Raw genomic sequence first — 25,286 nt, 5'->3', positions numbered from 1 at the left:
CCTGACCAGTGGAAGCCGAGCAATCCAGTTGCGTTACTTATGGCAAGCAGAACTCGTACAAATCAGACACACTGATGATGATGACCAGAGGCCGCCCCATCGAGTTGCAGATTTAGCTGGATGTTGCCGTTTATTTAAGAATCAAAATAAGCTCCTTGCGCGGGCACGTAGATGTGACAATAGTTGGGCCGTGGCTCCTTGCGCGGGCACACGTACGCCAAATACCTAAATACTTTATTAGCCGTAGCTCCTTGTGTGGGCGCACATAGCCTGATACTAGTTAGTCGATGGCCGTAGCTCCCTGCGTGGGCATACGGACCCGAATGCTAGCTAGCCGAAGGCTATAGCTCCTTGCGTGGGCATACAGTGCACATATATAACCGGGTTGAGTCCGTAGCTCCTTGCGCGGGCATTCGGCACCCGCGTGTTAACAGCTCCTTGCGTGGGCTAGCGGTTGCCGTTTACAAGATGAAACCAAGCCAAACGGAGCTTCAGGCAGCCACGCGGTATCCAGATTCCTCCTAAATAGTGAACTAGATCAACTCTTTTGTAAATCTAATCAGTCCGAAATGTTTCGTGTAAACAAGGTCTTTTAGTGTAAATCAGTGAAATGGAAGTGATAGTTTTACTTTTCTTTAATTGAAAAAGAACAAATCTAAGGATTATAATGTTTTTTTAATAGTATTTAGTAGTTCGTCATATCACATATCAATCGATGTATTAGATAATTAAAAAAAAAACAAGTAATTGAATGGGGTCATTCTAAACGTAGGATGGCCGAATACTATTACTGACTAATTTCAGGATTATGTAAAAATTAAAATTTGTTCTACATAGTTATTATGGGTTAATACCCATTATAAATTTCACAATTATAAATATATTAATATCAACATTGATTGATTTTCTAACTTCGTGAATTGTTTGATAATGACGTGTTTATCATAAATAATTATTCTCAGAGTAATATGAGACTCTACCGAGTCTGTGACTCTGTTACTAACTAAAATTGTCTCCATTCTTTGGGTCTTTGTATAACGGACACACATATTCCAGTTGTTGTCGACCTCTAATGTTATTATATTTGAACTAGTTTATTTATAATTGTAATTAGTTTATTTATAATTGTAATTAGTGTGGGGTCGTCTTGACTAGGTGTCTGGGACAGACACTGAATCAGGATGGCCGACTGTAATCACTTTAAAATTAAGTCATAATATTACTGTCTAACAATCGATATGCGAATCGATATCTGTGATAATCGATTCGCAAGTCGATATTTGTGTATCGACGATACGTCACTTTTGAATATGGCGACGAAGCGTCAATACGGTTGGTGATATAAAATACAACTTGTGAAAAATCTATTAATACAAAATTAAACGAGTATCGTCCAAAAATACGAGTTTTACTTCTGAACTGATTATAGAAAGAATTACTTTATGTAAAAAAGCCTATTATAAGATTAATGATTACCTAAATGATAAAAATGTCTGGTATTGAATGTGTTCCTCTAGTTATTAAATAACTTGTAATGTACCCTCATTGATTTAAAAGATGTGTTGCTGTTGCAGTTTCTTGTCATTTCTTCTCCTCAGCCATAACACCTTGCGAAATGACGTAAATTCAAAAATGTTACATTGACCTTCAACAAGTTTATCCATGATAATTACGTTGAATAAATGATTCTGATTCTGATTCTGATTCTGAAAGAAGAAATACTTAGAGGCAATTAAATTGCTTAATAATTATTATACTTAATGCCGAAACGGCTTCAGTTCACAGCCTAACTGAAGCTAGACTATGACGCTGATTTTCAGCTGCAGCCGGTTGGGGAATCAAAGACATTGAAACAAAAACTGGGTTCTAAAGTCTAAGCACATAATTATGTAAGTAGCTAAACCGTAATGTAGAAGCCTGGAAGAGATTGCTACTTAGCAATAAGGCCGCCTATTGTACTAATTCTATTTCTCTTTTGTTTTGTATTTTGTTTTTTCCTGTTTGTGCAATAAAGTATTTGTTATGTTATGTTATGTTATGTAGGTATTGAAATTATATGGAAACACTCACATGTGCACCTCTTGTTTATATCTGATTGGTAAGACTATGTGTATAACCATCCCATTAACATTAACGGGCTCCGTGGCCCAGTAGTTAAGCGTTGTGTTCACGATCCGGAGGTCCCGGGTGCGAATCCCGGTAGGGACAAACCACAAAAATCACTTTGTCATCCCTAGTTTGGTTAGGACATTACAGGCTGACCACCTAATTGTCTAAAAGTAAGATAATCCGTGCACGTTAAGCCGTTGGTCCCGGTTATTACTTACTGATATAAGTACGTAGTCGTTACACGACTCATGTGAAGGGCCTATGGCGGCTCAATAATAACCCTAGGGTAGATGGGGTTTGGTAATCCACCTCCACCAATCAAGAGGACCATCCCATTAGAGAGAAGGGTGGTAGTCTATAACCTACCTTATATTATGTTCCAAACATGCCACACATTATATTCATAGAGATCTGCTAATAGTTTCATGATGTTTACGTCCCCCTGTTTGTGGTACAGAATAATTATGAAATCTGATAGGAAACGACGGACATTGTTCGTTGCTAACAAAGCCGCCTCGTACCTACCTGCCCGAGGCTTTCAAACTTACAATGACGCCTTCATTAATACACCTCCTATCGACGATACTGCGGCAAATAATTTACTCTTTATACCGTTCTTTTTTTACATATAGGGGAGTTAAAAAGCCATAATAAAGAAATTATTTTTAAATGAATTACTTAAGTACATAAATGTGTTTTTAGACCCGCAGTAGCATAAAGCGATAAAACAAAAGGCGAAAATACCTTAAAATAGGGTGGATAGCGACAAAATCGCACTTCACAGTGAATGTTAATATACCTTGTGACTATCGATATAAAACTAATGTCAAAAGTTGAGTCTAGATGTCGTCTCGGCGACAGATTGTATACAATTTGTTAAAATATTGAGATTTAAGAGAAAAACGTAAAAATGTTGCTTGTCCCTTACCCAAGATGAGGGGTGAATGGAGTCGCAATAGGGGTTTATAGGGATTTTTGTAAGGGCTGTCACTTCTAAGAAACACAAGCACATGACTATAAATTGACGATCCAAAGTGTAACTATGTTAGCTACTGAATAAAGATATTTTTGAATTTGATTACACCCGCACTACCAATAGTCGTGAGCACATGCTATTTGTTTGTTAGTGTTGTGTTCGTTACTGCTTGTCTGTTTGTTTTCATTTACATATACATAAACAGCTTATATACGTCCCGCTGCTAGGCACAGACCCCTTCAACCAACCGGAAGGGCTATGGAGCATACTTCACCACGCGGTTCTTTGTAAAAACAAATCTAGTCATCAAACAAACAGTGGTCTCTGTGGTCCAGTGCTTGAGCGTTGGGCTCACGATCCGGAGGTCCTGGGTTCGAATCCCGGTGGGGACATATCACAAATATCATTTTGTGATCCCTAGTTTGGTTAGGACATTACAAGCTGATCACCTATTTGTCCCAAAATAAGACGATCCTTGCTTCGGAAGGCACGTTAAGCCGTTGGTCCCGGTTGCTACTTACTAATGTAAGAACGTAGTCGTTACATGAGCCATGTCAGGGCCCTTTGGCGGCTCAATAGTAACCCTGACATCAGTTTTGACGAGGTAGGTAACCTCACAACCCACACGATAAAAGAAGATAAAAATATAATATACGTACTTTATTGCGTCAAAATAAAAAAAAGTTACAAAAGAGACTTACGTGGAAATTGGCAGCCCTATCGTTTAAAGTCAACCCTACTTTTTACAAAAGCATTATTTGTTTCATAAAGCATTACAAACTTGTTTCGGTCGCGGGCACCCAATGTCAAACGGTTAAGGTCAAATATTGTGCTATTAGTTGGAAACTTGTTTAATGTTCGATATTGCTGACCGCTGTATGTTCATTATTGTATGTTTCAATTGAGAAAAAAAAACATTAAAACTATGAGTGATGTAGGTAGAAGTTTATTATGTAATTTTGGGCCCAAAAACCGTGGTAGCCCAGTTGAAAGAACGCTTGACTGTCACTACGAGGTCGGAAGTTCGAATTCCGACATGGGCCTAAACAATAATGATATTTTATTTTATTTAGATAGGTATACCAACAGTACATATATTGCAAAGTTATAAAATTCAACCGTACTTATTGAGCTGGTTTTCTCTTCCTGGGTGGGAAAGTCAGACAGTCACTTCGGTAAAAAATCAAATTTGTCAAATCTTCAGGTAAAGTAAGCGACCTCTGTGGAACGTGATAATCTAATTCATAGCCCCCTAGCATTATCCCGTTTTTCACAGGGTCCGCTTACCTAACCCGAATATTTGACAGGTCCGGTTTTTACAGACGCGACTGCCTGTCTGACCTTCCAACCCGCGAAGGGAAAACCTGTCCAATAGAGTTTAGGTCACATACCACCGAAAATGAATTTCTCGGGAATGGGGGTTTCCTCACGATGTTTTCCTTCACCGCTGAGCACGTGATAATAATTTATGATCCAAACATGAATTCGAAAACAAATTCGACAATCATTGGTTTAGACCTCAAAGTGAGAGGCAAGTATTACTCAAGATAAAGAATCTAATTATCTCGTAGTAAATCGTAGCGCGTAGCAATTTGCTACACACGTAACAGCTTTGCTACGTCCTTCCTTCCGTCCCTACACTTCAGTAAGAGTAGAATATTTTATGAGTTTTTAATGGTGGGCCATTAAAAACGGCTTATTTTAAAATAAGGGTCTGCGCTGACCAAAGGCAGCCGTGAGGTGAGAACTTTACCTACTGACTTCACTTACAATACCTACAGATGTATATAACTACACTATTTTCCGTAGGGGTAAGCAAAGGCAGAACAAAGTGATTAATCACAATCACAGCGCTATCAGCGAACAAATCGTCTAGATCAACCAGAAGTCCAAAAAAACATGACCCAGGAAAAAAAGAAAACCTCTGTTATCGAGAGTTCAGAGCCCCTTGATAAGTATCAACGGAATAACTCCGACTAACGAATTAACTTTGCAGATAGGCTGAAATCTTATAATTTATCTCGGCAATGTAAGTTTGCTCCCTTCGGACTCGCACGCCATCCATCCGTGTCCAGAACTTGTCCACTTCGAGGGTAACCATGAGTTTTAAGGTTGGTGGATAATTTGAGACAAGTTTTTGGTATTGCTTTTAGGATTCTCAAATGTTTCTTGCGCCGCTTCTACTTACTTCTTAGCTCAGCCGTAACACGATCTGAGGTAGTGGGCGAATAAAACAAAAAAAAACACAATAAAGATTGAGTGTTCTCTGATGATCCTATATTAGGGTTGAACTCACATTTGGTCGCAGCGCATCGCATTTTCCTACGCTTCTATCCTTTTCTGTCTCTCAGAACTGTCTTTGGCTAGAGCGGGTAAAGAGAAGTACTACCGCACTCGGACCGCACCGTCTCCTCTAGACAATAACGATTCTCAGTGGCAGAAAAGGATAGATGTAGTTCACCCCTCATTGGTTGGTGTCTTATGCGTCATAAGTCAAGACTCTCTGTCTCTTTCTGTCCAGCTGTCAATTATTACGCACTATCATGCTAGAGTGCAACTAATACAAACCATAACTTACGTGTATATATATAGTTTATACATATACACATACAAACATAAACTCACGCCTATTTCCCACCGGGGTAAGCAGACTGTGGAATTCCATTTGCTTCGATCCTGACACACTTTTCTTGCTTCCTCCACATTCATCAATCGTTTCATACACGCCGGTTCAGAGTAGATCGCACTGAAACTTTCTTTACGTCCTTCTAGGTCTTCCTCTGCCAGCCTTATCAGCAACCTTCGCTTTTTATGCTGCTTTCGTAATCCTATTATCCTTCATCCGCTACGCGTATGTTTCAATAAAAAAAATATATTATTAAATCATGGTTACCCTATAAAAAACGCAATAAAAGTTGTTCGCCGGCGCGTGGCCGCTCTTACGGTCACAGGTTGATGTCGAAGCGGGGATTACCGAGAGATTGTTTTATTACTCTCCACTGGCCGATCATTATTCATTTTATGATATTTTTGTGGGTTTTTGTTTGAATAGTCACTGTGGTGCTCTGGTATGGTCACGAGTACTAATATGTATATGTCGTGGCCAGATTGTAAAATTGATACCTAATTTCATGATTTTTCTTCCTATTTCGGTCTACTTGCGATCGGTTATTCGACCATAAGCACATAACATACAATAAAATATAGGTAAGTACCAAGAACAAAAGATAATTCTACTATACTTATTACTATTTTATTTTTGTCTTTGGTTGAGAGAGCTGCGGGTTTAACAATGAATACAAGTAAAACGAAACTAATGACTAATCAGACACCAACTAGAATTATGGTAGACAACGAAGAGATTGAGTTCATAGAGAGCTACACATATCTGGGTCAGATCATATCACCAAAAGATCAAATGAACAAAGAAGTGCAACAAAGGATATCGTCGGGATGGAAAAGATACTGGTCTCTCAGAGAAATAATGAAGGACAGTTATTTTCCCATGCACTCGAAAGCAAAAATCTTCAACTCTTGCATTCTGCCTTGTCTATCGTATGGATGTCAAACATGGTCTCTTACGAAAGTTCAAGCCAAAAAAATTCAAGTTTGTCAGAACAGTATGGAGAGGAGCATCCTAAAAGTTAGAAGAAAAGACAGAGTGAGACTGACCGATATAAGGAAAAAGACGAAGGTCAAAGACATAACAGAACACATAAGAAAAATCAAATGGCGTTGGACTGGACATATGATGCGAGAAAAAATTGAGAAATGGACAAAAGACGTAACCGAGTGGTACCCCAGATACGGAACAAGAAAGAGAGGAAGACCAATTAAGAGATGGGAAGAAGAGATAAAAAATACAGCAGGAAATATGTGGAGAAGGCTGGCGAGAGACAGGGATAAGTGGAAAGAGCTGGAGGAGGCCTTTGTCAAAAGACAAATGGACGAAGAGCATAATTAAACACATCTTTATTTCTTTTTTAATATTATGTATAAGCTAAAAAAAAAAAAAAAAAAAAAAAAAAAATTGTTACAATAAGTCCATAATAAAGGCTATATCTATCTCTTTGGTTATTGTAATACATTAAATAGAATTCTACAATAATTATTTAAAATAAACATAATAATTTGTACTCTTTTTTATAATAAACATTAATTTGAATAACTTGTATATTACAATCACTGTAATCTTAATTTTTAGTAAATAAAAATGGCAATTTTTGACTTATAGCAATAAATAAAAATAATATAATTATTTTATGATATATCAGAGATCCTGGCTTCGCTAACGAGACTTTGTATTTCAAGTTGTAGTCTCAACGCTTTTTGTAGGTCCATTTGCCTCAGTTGTGATGCTATGAACTTCCCATAAATGTCAAATTCGTCCTCCCTTGATTCTGAATTTGAATCTGATACGTAACAAACTGGACTTTTACGTTTGAACTTTTTCTTTTTCTTAAAGGAACTCCGCTTTTTCTTTTTCGTGTTAACTTCGTCTGATGGTTCTTGTAATTCTTCATCTGTTTGTGATATAAGAGGGTCTGGGTTTTGCTCATCCAATTTTTCATTCCGTGTTTCCACCCATATTTCAGAGGAGTCAACCTCTGGTGCCTGTTGCCTCTGGAACACATGTTATAAATAAAATATAATAGTAAATTTGGTACGTTTGTTTTGATTTTGTTTCCTTAGGTTCCAGAAGACAGGTACGGTCATAAGTATTAACTAACTTTAGTACCATGTCACATAACTTTTTTGACAAATTGAACTGTAAGTCTCATTAAATATCAAATATGATAATGTGACATGGTTCTAAAGTGGATACATGACAATGCTCATGTATGACTGTACATTGTTATGAAGTCTAAGGACATCATTACATTCACCTGACTATAATAAGTAGCTGATTTGAAATTATGTTAACGTTACTTACCGAGCCATAGTTCAAATGCCGGTTCAAAGGTATATGCTTCAAACATCGATCCATTTCATGGAACCAAACAAGCGAAGGTTCATACATAGAATCTGGACCGGATTTCTGCAGTATTTTGTGCACTTGTTGGCAGTACGTTGTCCGTAAATTCTTTATCTTCACTTTTACTTCCGGAACGGATAAATTCTTCGACGTAGCAGCTTTAAACTCTGAGCTAATAGCGTAGTAAGCTTTTTCTCTTACGTGTCGCATTTTATAACTCGGGTGGTCAGGATTCCACAGACACTCATGCTTAAGATACATCCTAACAAATTCTGTCGTAACAGCTTCGCCCCACCGCATTATTTTTGTGAAAATTACGTGAAAGAATGAAAATTATATTTTTTTTTTTTTTTTTTTTTGTTTTGGTTTTCCCCGAAGGGTAAGGCAAAGGGAACTATGCCCATACAGCCATGTCTGACGTATTTTTTTTCTTGATGATTAATGAAATGATGAAAGGTGATGATGATGAAACCTAAGCCCCCACCCTCGGAGTAGACTCCTACTCCGAACCCCAAACGAATTAACTCAAAAGTCCGCATAAACTTTTGAGTTATGAAGCGGCTTCCCGGCACGAAGCGAAAATAGGCAGATACACTTTGTTCATTGAATACTCCAATATAATAACACTCGCGAATGTCTTCCGACTAACTTAATGCGATCATTAACCACAAAACACCACTTCGTATTAATTATTTAGATTACCCAATGAAGAAAGCAACTGTCCCGTTCCCGTTTCCCGCCGAAAAAGCCATGAAAATTATATTTTATTTACTTTTTGATGGTGTGAATGTCAAAATTGACATTAAATAACAATGTTGCCGTCTAAAACTAAAGATAAAAATTATCAATTCAAGTACGAGCACGAATACGTATTTTACACATACTTCATAGGGCAACACGGGCCTCCGTTTGATTTTACTTACGGCACACGTATGGTACTTGTATAGTACGACTACGCATTACTGACTAATCCAAGACCAAGACTAATCACTAATCAATGCCATTTTTATTATTATTCTGTTCCATTTTATGATTTTACCTTTTAAAAAATATATTTTAGTATGGTAACATAGATTAAAAAAAAACCAAAACAATCCGCCATATTTGTGTACGAATGTCATGTCAACAATATTGCAAATTAAAACGAAAATATTAATGAAAGCAATAATTTGAATAACTAATAAGTTAATTCAGATTTTAAACCATGCGTTGGGGTGAATCTGAGACTAGGTTGTTCGTTAAATTATATCTTGACCATAAATGCTTGTGGAATAGTGAACATGACGACTACAAAATCAAGCATAAAAGGCAAGCAGCATACCGAGAAATAGTTTCCAAATTTCATGCTATAACCAATATATTACTTCACGAAAGGGAAGTAGTATTAAAGATAAGGAGTTTAAAATCGACGTACAGCCAAGAAATAGCGAAAATTAGAGCTCGTTCATCCCCTGGTGCGCCGTATATGACGAAGCTGGGATGGTTTAAAGACTGGGACAAATGCTTTCGTATATCAAGAAGGAAACAACTTGGAATGACATCCTCATGTGATGAAGTATATATCCTTAATTATATAACCCTTACGTCTTTTTATTACATTTGAAATGTATTTTTTTATACAGTAAGTCTTATTGAGTGTGCCTTTCATTAAACTCCACAATTATTTTACAGGCACCAGAAGTCGATACCGAAACGGAAGATTCCTCCCAAAGGATATGGTTTAGCGAAGAGATTGATAATTGTGAAAACAACTCTGAAACTGAAAAAGATCCTTTCATTTCCCCCACAGATGACGATTATGTTTTATTGTTGAAGTCTGAGCCAGTGGACGAGGAACATACTGAATCACCGTATAAAAGGAAAAAATATAAAAGAAATAGCACAAGTTCCGAATGCTCCAAGGACATAGTGGAAAGCAAATATGAAGGGAAAGAGGATGAGTTTGATATCTATGGTAAATACATAGCGTCACAATTAAGAAATATGGATATTGCAACAGCTCTAAAAGCACAGCTTCAAATACAAAGTATTGTTAGTGAAGCTAGAATAGAATCATTAACAGAAAAGAAATAGAGTATGACGTTAAAACAACTTCTTGAATCAGCTGGAAACTGACAAAAAGATAAACTTTATTGCAAAAGACTATGAGAAAATGTCTATGAAAAGTGAATAAGGTGTTCTAAATTATTAAAAAAAAACCTCATTTGCAAGTCTGATTTTTTATTGCTGTTACAGCATCTCTTTATAATACAAACAAACATCGCTTACATTTCACTAGTGAAAATTCAGATCTTTCTGCTTGTACCAATTGTTCCTACATCTTTTGTCACCAGAAACATGTTCATGAAAAAATATAGTGTCCGTGCTGCCGACAGCTCATCTCATAAATAAAAAAAGTTAGTGGATAAATCACATTGATATCTAAAGCTAAATTAAGTACTTCAAGTTCTCACATTTCAACTTGTGGAAGTCCAACTTCAAGGGCAGTGCGCAGTTTGATGTCAAAACAAAACTAAACATTAAACTTAGGTTATAAATAATGAAGGTCCGTTTACACTTCATCTTTCGATATCACTTGTGTAGTTCCGTTGATAAGTGTAAACGGGCCTTAGTTAAAGACTAGAGTAGACGACAATCTTTAGTGTCAAAAATCTCAAAAATAATACGGAACATTCTGCCAGACTGATATAACAATGTGCGTCAATTCGTCGCTTATCGCTGATGTATCCTCACTCAATTATTACATAGAATTGAAAAATATATAGGAGAGAGGATTATTGTGACAATCAAGTTATTAAATTTGCACCAGGCTTAGCACCGTAAGCACGCGACTCTCCGCCGCGACAGAGATCATCTGTCTCTTTCTGTGCAGTACTGTGAGAGAGTGATGGGTGACGTATGTCGAGGAGATAAAGAGTCGCACACTTACGGTGCTAAGCCCGCAGGAGACACGATTATTGGGAAACTCAATTGATTAAAGTCTCCTTTGACTATTGAGAGATGGCGCCATCTGTCACGTACACTTCTACCTCGTAATAGTCAAAGGAGATTTTAATCCCAATAACCATATCTACTACAACTTTAATCCCTTGAGTATCTCAAGAATCCTCTTCCACAAGTACGTACCTTTATAATCATGAAACAAACAAGTTATTATCTTTCAAGACAGTAATATGTCAATCCCACAAATAATGTTGCCCAATCTTATGCTAGAAAACTTTCCTATTACACTTTTGAAAGACTATTTATTAGAAAACTAAGAAAAATCTATCAAAAAATGTAAGAAGAAACCAAGGCGCAGAATTCTGCTAAAAATCATTGCAATTTTTCGATAAACTTTTGAAATAACGTAACACGTAGCATTATGCCTGTGTCCCTGAAGGGGTAGGCAGAGACTTATGAAGTTCTGAGTACTGAAGTGCAATTTTCACCAACACTAAGTTTCACCATTACAGATATGTCACCTATCATGTTGGTCTAATAAAAAGCTCGGCGAGGTGTCGCACACGTCACAGTACTTAGTTCATCCTGCGACGAATGTACCTCTGACTACCTCAATGAGGGACTCTAGACATTCCGCAAAAATAATATAGATGGCACTGTTTAAATTTTCACCTATCTTGTCATTACTCGTGTACATAATTGTTCAAAAATTCAATGCAATGGCAGAAGCATAGGTAAAAAACAAGTGTTGCCTGATATTTCTTATTATCACATTAACCTATATTGCTTCGCTTTATTTTAATCAGAATAATATTGGCTGGAAGATGTATGCGTTCAACAATAGAGAGAACATATCATACTAGCAAAGAATTGTACTATATTTAAACTTAAACTTAAAAAATGGCTTATTGAGCAGGCATTCTATAGTTTTGACGACCTGTAATTGATTATATATTTTAATGTAATTGAATTCCGTAATAATATTTAATTTCATTGAATTTTGTAATATCTGTGACGTGTAATTATTATTATCAATAAATGACTATGACTATGTAATTGTGCCTGGGTGTAATAAAAAGGGTCGTCATTTATACCCGAAAACGAAGATAAAAGATGCATGTCTGTTACCATGAACTTGTAGACAATTGCTAGGTGAATATGAACCACCATAGAACACATCGTCACTTACCATCAGGTGAGATTGTCAGACATGAACCTATATTATTAAACAAAAAAAAAGGTTAGAAGGTTAAACAAAAGAAAAATTTTACAGCACCATCTACTGTTGACGACAGGTCGACATGGCAATCGGGGCATGAGGTGAGCCGCGGAGGCGGGGTCGCCCCGCACACCCGCACAGTCCCCGCGGCATCTTAGTCTTAGTGTCGCACGAGTCCGTATCGACCGCGTTTATCGATTATAATCTCGCTCACATAATTTATTACTATTGTTTTTTAAAAATTGCCGCCGTTAAACGCCTCGTCAGGGAACACAACATAAAGAGCGATTTGTGTTTGACAACGCTTAAAGAGATAACAACGAATACAATTTTGTCAGTCACGGCAGAAAACTGGAGCAATTTCGAAAAAAATGTCCAGAACCTTGAAAATGAATATTGGGAAAAAGACATGGGAATGGAAAATGAAATGGAAGATTTTATAAAAGTCGGAGATACCAGTGACGAAGATTCTTTAAGTTTTTGTAGCGATACGTTAGATGATTCAGATGTATAAATATTATATTAAATGAAAACGTGGTATTATTTTATTCACATTTTGTTACATACTTAATAAAAATATATCGATATTGAAAACGTCACGTCACTAGAGAATTGCCATGTCGACCTGTCGTCTACTATACATTGTCTTTGAAGAACGTAGCCAGCAGAGTCCCTGATTGGGAATAATCGTGAGCTTGTTATGTTATGAATTGCAATGAAAGTTAGAAGAAACAGGCCTCATCGAAGCATCATTGGCACTTGTTACTGATAAATTTAGAGAAGTGTTTACCACGGCAACAAGTATCAGCGACCTCTTACTCTAAAACGCCATCCATTGACATCTCCCTCTTCACAATAATCCTAGCTTAACCAATACTTATATAAACACCATACTGACTTCTCCATTAGAACAGTAAATGAAATATTGTACTTCATAAATGCAACGGAGCCGTAAAGAATATGTTTTTGATGGTAAACACGTTATCTAACACCAAAATTGGTTTATTTTTTAAACAATTCCCGTGCAAAGTAACACTGTTTATCCCATTCAAAAACATATATTAAAAAAATTGTGGAAGCTAAAGGAAGCCTGGTACATATTTAAAAACTAATGTGATGACGTCACGGAATCAAAATGGCCGGTTGTAGGGCGCCAATTCACCTAACATTACAAAAATAGGGTCTCTAATAGCCAAAAGGCGAAGCTCTTGGATATTTAATGTGATATTTAAACTGATAGGTGAATTAGCGCTATAGAAAACCAGCTCAGATGGTTAACAAGGGAGATTGGATGGTTAAATACACACTTATAATACGACTTGAAACAAAACTAATTTCACAGACGCTTGTCGATTTTAAACAACTATAGTAACAGTCATAGAAATATTATTGCTGGATTCGTTAGAATGAGACATTCCTTCATTCCATACTCAAATACTAGACCTTTCTGTAGTCAATCTTATACAATCTTTCAGAAGACAAAAAACAACAATTATTATTCAAAAACAAAAATACACGCAAATATTTATCTTTGCAAACACAATGAGCATTTATTATCTCATTCATCACAATAAGAAAGAACGAGACAAAAGCATTATTCTCATTGAGTATTATTGTGACGATTAAAATTTTAAATGCCGATTATATAAAGCAAGAATTTATAAGTAGGCGGATGACATGAAAACAATAAAAGCGAAAACTTTAAGTCACTATTTTAGAATTGCGTAAAAAGTTTTTTTCCTGAATCGATATTCACAAATTAAACAGTTATATTACCGCATGTTTATTTTTTTTACACTGGCAATAATTTTCGTGCAAACATAATCCTTATAGGTCAGAAAACACACGGGGAAACCTAATTTTAAATGCGACAGAACCCGTGAAATCATTTTAATTCCAAAAGCGAGTTTCCTTTACGACACACCAAACCGTAGGTCAATAATCACATTACACTGTCATGTCATGGCTCAACAACTGTCAAGCAGTCGATATTACTACAAGTTTAACAAGAAACCCGAGCGGTGTTTTTATACCCTACTATAAAATAGAGATAACTACTATAGAACATGAAACAGTAGTAGAGCCCTGTACTGGGAGGTTTTCTGGCCACGTCTTCCCCTCAGCGACACAGCTTTCGAAGTAGTAGTACTTTTACAGCAAGTTATATAATGGCCCCGATTCCTGCAGACACCGCCTAATTTTATTTTAAGTTATATCTGTCATTTTCATATCCGTCGAAAAGGAAAGGGACGGATGATTCACAGCTCTTAATTTTAGGAAGAATGAGTATATGAATGAATAACCCGGGCGAATCAAAAAGGTACGTCGCTGGTATGCAATCCGTTTGACGTGCTGTCTACTTAACTGTGTCGGGTTATTGACGGATGTAAAATTTTTAGACGGTTGGTTTAGATTTGTACTTAAAATTGACGTGTGTTCCATAAATGTTATGCTTGTCGATTACCCGTCCCTTTCCTTTTCGGCGGATAAGAAAATGACAGATATAACTTAAAATAAAATTAGATGGTATTTACAGGAATTAGCACCATTATGTAGTTTAATTTTTGACGTTCAAAAAGCGCTATTTGAGCCAATTTTGAAGAATAAATATTTTTGATTTTTTTTTTGAACTGTAACACTCCGCCCCGCATGAATTCTTATCACGCGCTGTCCTCACCCCTTCTGCGACTTGCTTTACTCTCAATTACGTTTCGACGTGACTTATTGTAGGTTTGCCACAGATTAACTACTTAGCCGGACAAATGAACAGCCTCCGTGGTCTAGTGGTAAGAGCGTTAGGCTCACGATCTGGAGGTCCGGGTTCGATTCCCGATGGGGACATTGTCGAAATCACTTTGTGAGACTGTCCTTTGTTTGGTAAGGACTTTTCAGGCTTGAATCACCTGATTGTCCGAAAAAGTAAGTTGATTCCGTGCTTCGGAGGGCACGTTAAGCCGTTGGTCCCGGCTATTAGCCGTAAAAAAACACCTCCACCAACCCGCAGTGGAGCAGCGTGGTGGAGTATGCTCCATACCCTCTCCGGTTGATTGAGAGGAGGCCTGTGCCCAGCAGTGGGACGTATATAGGCAGTTTATGTTATGTGACAAATGAGGAGCGCTGAGGACTCTCACCCCGTTCAAAATTGTAGACAACAGGCCGAGTGTAGTATTTGGCGCGTACCGAGTTAGGGCCCTGTGCCGAGGTTTTTCTTGCAGCTTCTTTTCCCCGGCTATACATGTTGTGAGAAGCTGCAGTTGTTTTAGGCGGATGAGACGTTCGTTATGTAAAAATTGACGATTCAAAGTGTAACTATGTTGCCTACTGAATAAAGATATTTTTGAATTTGAATTTTGAATACCTCAGCTAAAAACGTCGTCTGAGGAATGAAAGTATCAATCTACCCTAGTAGGCCAATAGCGATAAGAGCTGAAAGAGGGAAGACGTCGACCACGCCATTGGCGTCCTGAAGCGTTTGGTGTCGCGAGCTGATTGACCGCCTCTTTGGCTAGAGTCGGTCGTCATTCAAATATCTTCATTCATTAGACGAAATACTAATTTTAATAATAAAGCAATCCACTCTATGAAATTATTCAGATAGCTTTAGGTACTCACAATGCAGTTATTATGATATATTTTAGTGTCAAATGGTAAAATTCTACGTCTCTATTATATAATAGTGTATGAAAACACGCTCAGTCAAAAACCGACATCGACCTAAAAAGTTAATAAAACCTACAGTTACAAGGAAGAAGATATCAGATCTTAATTTGTACAATTTATCACATAAATTTAAAAAGAACACGCTTTAATCATACAGCGATTGTTAATATGGAAGGACCGAATCTTTTTTTCTTAATAAAATTATGCATTCAGAGATCATTAGTCACGACTAAAGTTAGTAAAATGCACAGAACAGAGGAAATGTAGTGATGCTTACAGATTTGCCGCGGAAATAAGACATAAGAGGCACATTCAAACGTACAGCCATCTCTTTTCTACTCAAAGTTTACGGCCTGATCTCGAACGAGACAGAAATATCAATTCGTACAACTCTTTTCCGCTTGTGTGTTAAGTCATTGGTCCGAACGAGACGAAAGTTTCCCAATATGACTTATTTTCGCGGCAATAACAGACGTTACTGGCTCTTCAACAATCTGATATAGTGACGCTATTGCGCATTGGCTCAAGTCTCAACAATTCAGGTACAGACGCGCGTACAAAACAATGTTTACAGTCTTATAACAACGACGAAATGTTGCCAAATTAATCGTCAACCTTCTCGTCACTGTTGCTCTCAGTAAATTTAAAAAAAAACACGCAATATATGAAATACAGAACGACAATGCGCGCAGGCAGCACTAGGCTTCGGTTCGTCGTTTTATTCTCATTATAAATTTTAAGTACAATATTGAAAAATAAATCACATTTTAGCGTATAGCAACATTTTGTTCTGTGCTTGTAAACATTCGCGAAGTAGGAAGGTACAGACGAGTCCAAATATTTCATTGATGAAAAAATAAACGCTCTGTTTCGACAATACACTGTTACAAAACTAACACACTCGTATTTTTTAGTTAAATCCAGTTATATCCAGTTCGCACCAGAATTTGTATGGACATTCCGAATTTTCTGCGGGTTTAAGTACTGAAACGAAATATATATCCTCCAAATGTAAAGTTTAAGTCGACAAGGTAGCAAGGAATGTTGTATGATGTGTAAAACGAAGTAGTATGAATTCCTGTCTAATGCAGTATAATCACATACGCAGGCTTAGCACGCTAACGGCGCGAGTAGAGCGATTAAATGTCAATACGCGAATTGTCATGTTGTTGTTTAAATTCGCCTTATATAAAGTAGGCAAAGATCTGAGGACCATACAGCCTGAATATATACAATACAGCGATTTGTCAAATTTGACAGACGAATTGAGGTTCCTCGTTGGCGCATCGACTTGCTGGCAACTTGAACAAGAAAAGTATGTCACATAAATGATGTTAAAAACTATAAATTTTCTCGTATCTTCAATTACGTATCTGTTTTATCTTTTTCGTGGCTCTTCTATAAGCCTTATACAATAATAAGATATTTACTTTTGAGCGCGACATCTTGGAAAAGTCCAGGACATTGCGAATAGTAGGTTGGTCGGTCTGTTTGGACATTATTGTGGTGTTCACGTGGGCATTATTGTGATTTTATTATCTATTGTTAATCCTGTATGGCTGTTATATTATTAACATGAGATTGTGGCACCCCTGTGTTCTTGTATTAAGTTTGTGTTACCTATTATTACTTATTGCTATCTCTTGTTGTTGTAAAACATTCCAACACAATGTTTGCTTTGTTCAAGGAATAAATAAATAAAGTCGCATGTACCAAGCTGAAGAGCTCGGTGGCGCAGCGGTAAACGCGCTCGGTCTGCGATTGTTGAAGTTCAACAACTTTCGCAAAGGCCGGTCATAAGATGGGTGACCACAAAAAAAAGTTTTCATCTCGAGCTCCTCCGTGTTTCGAAAGGCACGTTAAGCCGTTGGTCCCGGCTGCATTAGCAGTCGTTAATAACCACCAATCTGCACTGGGCCCGCGTGATGGTTTAAGGCCCGATCTCCCTATCCATCCAAGGGAAGGCCCGTGCCCCAGCAGTGGGGACGTTAATGGGCTGGTGATGATGATGATGATGTGCCAAGGACTTTTATTTCGCGTCGTGTCTTACATAGCGTGCTAGGCCTGCAGAGCCAAATAAAAAAAAAAGACTATTATCTTCCCTTATACATCAATCCTATAATCAAAAACAACCTTTATATCTTAACGTACACGTTTCAATTAAAGCCGAAGTGAGACTTACGGATGACCTTAAACCAATATGATATTAGAACATTCCTTTCTAACTTGCCAGTATCGAAATAAAAAAAATGAGATCAATCAAACGCCCATACAAAGCCCAGCTGAGCCTCATCTTCCACCGTAGCAAATAAAAAAACAAGATTTAAACAATGTATGGACTTTCATGGCTTTGACTTCGGTTGAAAAGTTACTATACACAATTTAATCCTTGCTTTATTTTCTACTCGGTGGAAAATCACCATAAGGCCTTACGCAGACAATTGGCAAAGGCATCATTCCACTGTGTTTAGTATGAAAGCATGATAATGGTACAGTCACGAGAATTTTAGTACCATGTCACATTAGTTTTCTAGACAAATTGAACTGTAAGTCTCACTAGATGTCAAATATGTTAGTGTGACATGGTTCTAAAGTAGGTACATTACGCAAACCAGGTATGCTCAAAAGTGACAGTTAACATTTCAAGTTTAGCCCAGCTGACGTCATCCCACCCTGCGTTGCAATTTCGTAAAAAAATAATTACCCGCAACCAATGTTTTTATATTTAGGTGACCAATAATAGTAATTAAATATATTAGTCAGTAATTCGCTTAATTTTCAATAATAAAATTTACGTTCTTAACGGTAACACAGTGGTAACGCTTACGTCATCAATGGGCTAGCAATGGCGGCTTGTTATAGGATTGAGCATACCTGGTTTTCTTATATAGTCCGTTCAAAAATGATCTTCATAAAAGGTAAACAAACCTGTTACTACAAAGAATGTTCGAATTTCACCTAAACTACGCAAAGTATTTTCCTAATAACATCCGTAGCACTCAATAGATGTATGATTTCTTAGCTCAATGTGAAATTAACGTAAAATAATGATTAAAAACACATTTTTTCATGTAAAAACAAAAATCAAACAAAACCTCACACAAAAAAGTTGACATCATAAATTCTTGTTAATCTGTGGCTAGCTGTCAATTTGACTATTAGTGATGAGACATTTCATTCAGGTCAGGAAAACGAGTCAGTTCCGTGAATAACTTAAGTGAGTGTACTGTACTTAATAAGCCGAAATGCGCAGAAAAAATGACTTTCAAAGTGAGTTAGTGTAACCATAAAGAAACATACAATGTATATTTTAATATTATCATACAAAATATTCAAACAGCCCAAGAGAGTCAGTTCATTTTGATAAAATAACTTGAGCTAAAATCAATTCAGCACTTCACTAGTATGCAGTTTGACACAGATAAAAAATATCGGCAGCCATATTTGTTTACCTTTTATGAAGATCATTCTTGAACGGACTATACCATAATATTACTCATGATTGTACATACGTCATAATGACGGGATATAGCCTGGTTGCCTTTACTGCTGGGGTGAACCCACAGTATCCGAACGCCATAATGATATCGCGTCATAGTACTATGTTTTAACCAATTAAGGCCTTAAAAGACGTATCACACTACATTATATTTTCGACTCTATTTCAGGGTAGCAAAGCTTCGGTTTCCTAAGAGAACGGAGTCATCTAACAGCGGTAAAATGACGTCAACAAATTGTCTATACTACATAATAAATATTAGTTGTAATGGAGTCAAGGTCGCGTGAGCCGTGGTAACCCAGTTGGTAGGTTCGAATCCAGCACAGGCCTAAACCAATGATTGTCGATTTTTTCCAATTCATGTTTGAATCATAAATGATTATCACGTGCTCAGCTGTGAAGGGAAACATCTAGGTATGTGACCTAACCTATATTGGGCTGGTCTCTTCGCGGTTGGAAGGTCAGACAGGAAGTCGCTTCTTTAAAAATACGGACCTGTCAAACTTCAGGTTAGGTAAGCGGACTCTGAAAAAACGGGATAATGCTAGGGAGATGATGATGAAGCCAAGGTCGCGTCATTTTGCAATAACAAACCCAGCACGGGCCTAAACAATGATTTTCAAAGTTATTTTCGAATTAATGTTTAGATCACGTGCACAACTGACCCCACAGAAACCCACTTTCTGCGTTTCGGAGGGATGTGACCTAACCTGTATTGGGCTGGTTTCTCTTCGGGTTGGAAAGACAGACAGGCAGTCGTTTCTATAAAAAACTGGACCTGTCAAATCTTCAGGTTAGGTAAGCGGACCTTGGGAAGCCGCTGGATGCGGGCAGTGCAGGACCGATCGTCGTGGAGATCCTTGGGGGAGGCCTATGCCCAGCAGTGGGCGTCGTACGGCTGATGATGATAGATAATTATATAGATTCAAAAAATACCTTATAATATGAATACCTTAACATTCCCACCGTCGCTGAAGAGATCAAGAATTACCAAAAGAAACATCTAGAGCGACTACCCGATCATCCGAATCCCCTCGCATCAGAGCTTATAGACCTCGTAAATGTGAAACGACTGAAGAGAAGCCATGTTGTATAAAGTGGGAAGCTGTGACACTGGTTGTAGCTCCTGACACGTCACTTATCCACTCAACGAAACTGCTTAGTCTAGAGGACTGATTGTAGTTTAAACCAAGAAAAAAAAACTTAGAAAAACCGTAGCATATCACTACCCTGAAATAAAGAGACCCTTAGGGCGTTTTCACACTAGCGAACCGAATCCGTCAAACGAAGGATCCAAAATGGCTGTAGAGCTATTTGTACGGTAGCTTATTATTATGCACTACTACACTATTCCTGTCGTATACCGCCTAACGCATAAGTGCGGGCGACACAGACAGTTCGTGCTCTCTCTCTCTCTCTCTCTCTCATACTCCTTACCGGCTAACGGCCGTTTAAGACGAAAGAACCCAGAGGTAAGGTCGGCGCCCGCTGCGGAATGGTGCGGAGCGAAGAGTTACCGTTCTATAACGTAGTATTATTCATTATTCTATGGCATTACCAAAATCCGTCATCCGATATCTCTGACTGCCGTTTTTAATAATCTATCAAACCATGGTTTTTGCTTACAAAACATTTTTGACGTGTGCATCAAAATAAGTGTCAAAAGTTACTTTAGTAAGCGAAATCATTGAATGGATAGATTATCGAAAACGGCCATAAGTATTTTTCTACTATCGGTCATTCTCCGAAAACCCTAAGGAAAAGGCCCTTAACCCTTTAAGGTTGCGTGGAAGAAATTGCTGCATGAGCAATAAGGCCGCCTGTTGTGCTTTTCTGTATCTGTTGTATTTTGTGTCCATTGTGCTCAATAAAGTATTTTATCTATCTATCTCGGACTCGAATGTAGTGTGAAAACGCAATTAGGTTAACGCGGTATGTACCGGGCCCATTATACCCCATTAAAATATACTATGTGGTGACCGTTACATAAACATAAAGTGTAGTGTAATACGTTAACGGCCTCCGCACCATTAAGCCGGACCAACTCGTGCTGGAAAGTTCTAGAAACTTCCAGAAACATAGCCCAGTGTAAGTAGCCCTAAACGCGGATCAACTTACCCTGGCCGAGCTGTGGAATTTTGTAGAAATTTCCAGTTTAAGACGGTCTGACTGAACGTGGATGGCCTGTAAGGACGAATCGAGGCAGGTACCTAGGCGTCGGAGCACAGCTGTTTGGGCGTGTAGACCGACGCGTTTGGGTCCAGTGGTGAACTCTCCAATCTGAGTTTCGACATAGACCCGCTGACAGGTGTCACGTATTCCGTAGGCATTACCGCCAACATTTGAGCTTTCAGTTCTTCTATTTCTTTCTCTTGTTTTGATATTAAACCTGGAAGGAGTAAAAGAGATGTGAATATGATTGGCATGTAATAGGGGTGTGTGGTATAATATATAGGAAGGGGAAGACCAAGAAGAGTTAACATGGAACAGATTAAAGAAAAGGTTAACGTCGTGTCTTATAGGGAAGTCAAGGAATTGGCCTTTGATAGACTGTAATGGAAAAATGCTACACCGACAAGAGCGTGGCTCTTAAATTGATGTTGATGAGTATAATAATAATATGTGATTGTGTATGTTTGTCATGTTTTCTTTATTTTCCTGGTCTTGTGTGAGGTTCTTTTATATCTTTTTATTTTATCACGTCCAACTAGGCGTTTTGCACAGCCACTGGCAGGCGTTGGACCAGGTAAGACTCAGACCTAGGGTCACCCCCTCTGACTTTGAGTCTCCGGCCGATCTCCCTGATCAATTCCCCTCACTACCCCAAGGTCCTGCAGTCGAAGTTACGTATATTTCTGATTCTCTACATAGTTTACTTTTTATTTTATCTATATTATTTTACTTTTATTTGTCCGACAGAGGGATTGTGTCCTCTAACATGATGGACTAATATTATGGGCGATAGGCTGATCCCTTATCACCATAAGGTTCATCATATCCATCTTTGGACTTCGGATACGAAGTAACCCTAACCTTTGATTACTTGTGGCTCTGCCCACCCCATTAGGGATTACGGGCGTGAGTTTATGTATGTGTAATTGTTACTTTTATTTGTTTTAAAAGTAACAAAATATACTGGGTGTTAGTAACATCGTAACGAATATTGAGAGGGATCATTCAGCTCATTATTATCAGTTAATATCAAGTGGAATTCCACGACTATATCCCAATGGGCTAGTCGGAGGTATATCTATCGCAAGATGAACTTAGTAACCAGACCTCATCGTGCTTTCTACCACAGTCACTGAATATATAGAGGTACATGGTATACGTATATAAAGCGAAGGTTGATGCTAGGGCTGGCAGAGGAAGACCTAGAAGGATATTGGAGATGTCCTTAGAAAATGTGTAGTACGATCTAAGCTGAACCGGCGTGCGTGTATGCAACGATTGATGAATGTGGAGGAAGCAAGAATTTTTAGTGTTCCCCGTTCTAGAACTAACCTAGGCCTACATAATCCGGTTTCTAGAATATTGTTGAAGTTCAACGAATTAAACAACAGTGATGTGGACATACACAACGATTCATTTATTCAATTTAAAAGTAAAATGCTGAAACTTATCCACACCACTAATAATTTTATGTAATTTTATAATTTTATGTACTTAACCACCTATCTCTAAGTTTTATTCTGCAATAGTTTTAGTTTTCGTTTGATTTTTTCATACCATTTTAACGTTGTTGTGTTGTATTAGTTAGACGATTTATGTTTTTTCTTTCTTAAATTTTATTTTCAATTATTATTGTTCTTTTTAAGCTCACTTTAGTTTATACTTTTTATTATCAGTGTTGTGTGCATCTATAATTGGCAGGCATACCGGAACTTTTCCTTTGTGTATTTTATATTGTGTGTTTGTGTATGTACTGCTGTTGATGTACCATAGTAAATAAATAAATAAATAAGCAAGAGAAGTATGTCAGGATCGAAGCAAACGGAATCGCAGTCTTTGCTTACCCCAGTGGGAACTAGGCGAGAGTTTATGTATGTGTGTACACGTACCCTCTTGTATATGCAGCTGGCGCTTGGCGTCCCCGAGCGCGGACAGCAGGTCCAGCTTGACGCGCGTCTCGGCCGACAGCGAGCGCTCCAGGTGCGCCGCGCGCTCGGCCAGCGCGCTCCACGCGCCCAGGCCTCCGCCCCCGGAGCCCAAGCCGCCGCCCCCGCCGAGGGAGCTGTCGCTGCTCTTATTGCACTCCTCGCGCCGCGCTTCTAGTGCTCGCAGCTACATGGAATAAAGTTTTATTTATTTTTCACATTGAGGGGAGGCCTGTGCCCAGTAGTGGGACGTATATAGGCTATTTATGTTTTTATGTATGTTATTTTTCACAAATAAAAGTGGACGAAGGTGGCGACAAAGTGTAGTCGAGGCACATATTAGAAGACTCCATCAGTGCCAAACTGCCGCATTGAACAATACTTTTCTCGAACAAAGCACGGATAATCGATCAAGTTACTTACAATCAAGTAGTGAATTCCGACCAAGAAGGTACTAAATACCAACCCAGTAGATAGTAAGTTCCGACTCAGTAGGTAGCAAATTCCGCCCCAGTAGGTAGTTAATCACGACCCCATATGTAGTATATTCCGACCCAGTAGGAAGTAAATTCCGACTCAGTAGGTAGTAAATTCCGACCCAGTGGGAAGGAAATTAAAGCAATATAGTAATAAAGTAGGAGATAAGTTAAAGTTAGGTAAGGAAAACATAGAACAGTTAACGAGTGACATAGATAGGAGATGGAATAACATAAGAGATATAATTAAATCTAGTGCAGAGGAATGCTTACAGAGAGAGAAAATAGTTCCCAGAAAAAAGTGGTTAAATGAAGAAATAATAGATATAATGTTGGAAAGGAGAAAGTACAGAAATAAAATCGATGATAAAAGTACTAAAGAATATAAAAGGCTAACGAATAGAATAACTTTAAAGTGTAGAGAATACAGAGAGAAAGACTTAGAGAATGATTGTGATAATATAGACAAATATATGAAGAAGGGAAAAATTGATAAAGCATATAGCATCATTAAAAGGCTAGATAGAGGACATAAAACTAAGAGTACCGCCATATTAAATGAAGCCGGACAGATAGAAATAGAAAACAAAACCATAGTCGAACGCTGGAAGAGGTATATGGAAAAACTATATGAAGGGGCAGGACTGCAAGAGGAAGATATTGAGAAAGAAAGTGAAGTAGAGCAAGATAAGTTAGGACCAACGATATTAAGAAAGGAATTTGACGAAGCTATAAAAAGTATACAGAACGGAAAAGCAGCAGGAGTAGATGGTATCTATATTGAGCTCATAAAATACGTCGTATGCCCACCAATACTTGACGAATTGTTCGAAATTACACAACTTATGTATAAAGAAGGGAAGGTGCCAAAAGACTTTAAAGTGAGCAAAACGGTAACATTACCTAAAAAACAGAACACCCTCAAATGTGAGGAGCACAGAACACTGAGTCTTATTTCTCAGGCCGCCAAGATACTTTTGAAGATAATACAGAATAGACTAAGACCTAAAGCAGAAGAAGTGGTAGGAGACGACCAATATGGGTTCAGACAACAAAAAGGTACAAGAGAGGGTATACTAGCGTTGCGGATGATAATTGATAGAAGAATGGATTTAGGGTTAGACACACATATAGCATTCATAGATTTAGAGAAAGCGTTCGACAAGGTGGACTGGAAATTGATGATGAAAGCACTTATGGACATTGGAGTGGATTACAGAGACCGGAAAGTAATAATGGAATTATATAGAGAACAAGAAGCAGTGATTGAGATTGGAGAAGAAAAGGGAATAGCAAGAATACGACAAGGAGTTAGACAGGGTTGTCCCCTTT

At 37.9% G+C, this 25,286-nt stretch overlaps 3 protein-coding genes across 6 annotated transcripts in view; 1 reads left to right on the top strand and 2 right to left on the bottom strand.

Moving 5' to 3' along the window:
• Positions 1-25,286, bottom strand: part of LOC126373789 (macoilin) — a 170,388-nt gene that overhangs the window by 120,523 nt on the left and 24,579 nt on the right. For 3 of the 4 annotated variants that reach the window (XM_050020088.1, XM_050020090.1, XM_050020089.1), the window contains 2 exons: positions 23,443-23,665; positions 15,433-21,770 (listed from right to left, as the gene is read on the bottom strand). In XM_050020088.1, the coding sequence (XP_049876045.1) occupies positions 21,592-21,770; positions 23,443-23,665 (402 nt within the window). In that variant the 3' untranslated portion in view covers positions 15,433-21,591. Of the gene's footprint in view, positions 1-15,432; positions 21,771-23,442; positions 23,666-25,286 lie in introns of those variants that run through there. The other variant, XR_007567360.1, reaches the window with a different exon arrangement.
• On the bottom strand, positions 7,041-8,754 carry LOC126373875 (uncharacterized). The gene is made up of 2 exons (XM_050020225.1): positions 8,019-8,754; positions 7,041-7,708 (listed from the first exon to the last, which is right to left on the bottom strand). Exons 1-2 carry the CDS (start codon positions 8,358-8,360, stop codon positions 7,346-7,348), a joined length of 705 nt encoding a protein of 234 aa, XP_049876182.1. The 5' UTR covers positions 8,361-8,754; the 3' UTR covers positions 7,041-7,345.
• LOC126373871 (uncharacterized) lies at positions 9,164-10,436 on the top strand. The gene is made up of 2 exons (XM_050020222.1): positions 9,164-9,615; positions 9,732-10,436. The coding sequence occupies exons 1-2, from the start codon at positions 9,265-9,267 to the stop codon at positions 10,131-10,133; spliced, it is 753 nt and encodes a 250-aa protein (XP_049876179.1). The 5' UTR covers positions 9,164-9,264; the 3' UTR covers positions 10,134-10,436.

The sequence above is a fragment of the Pectinophora gossypiella genome, chromosome 16, assembly GCF_024362695.1.
Source record: "Pectinophora gossypiella chromosome 16, ilPecGoss1.1, whole genome shotgun sequence".
Classification (NCBI taxonomy): domain Eukaryota; kingdom Metazoa; phylum Arthropoda; class Insecta; order Lepidoptera; family Gelechiidae; genus Pectinophora; species Pectinophora gossypiella.
The sequence above is the reverse complement of the archived record's forward strand: the minus strand, read 5'-3'. Positions and strand labels throughout refer to the sequence as shown.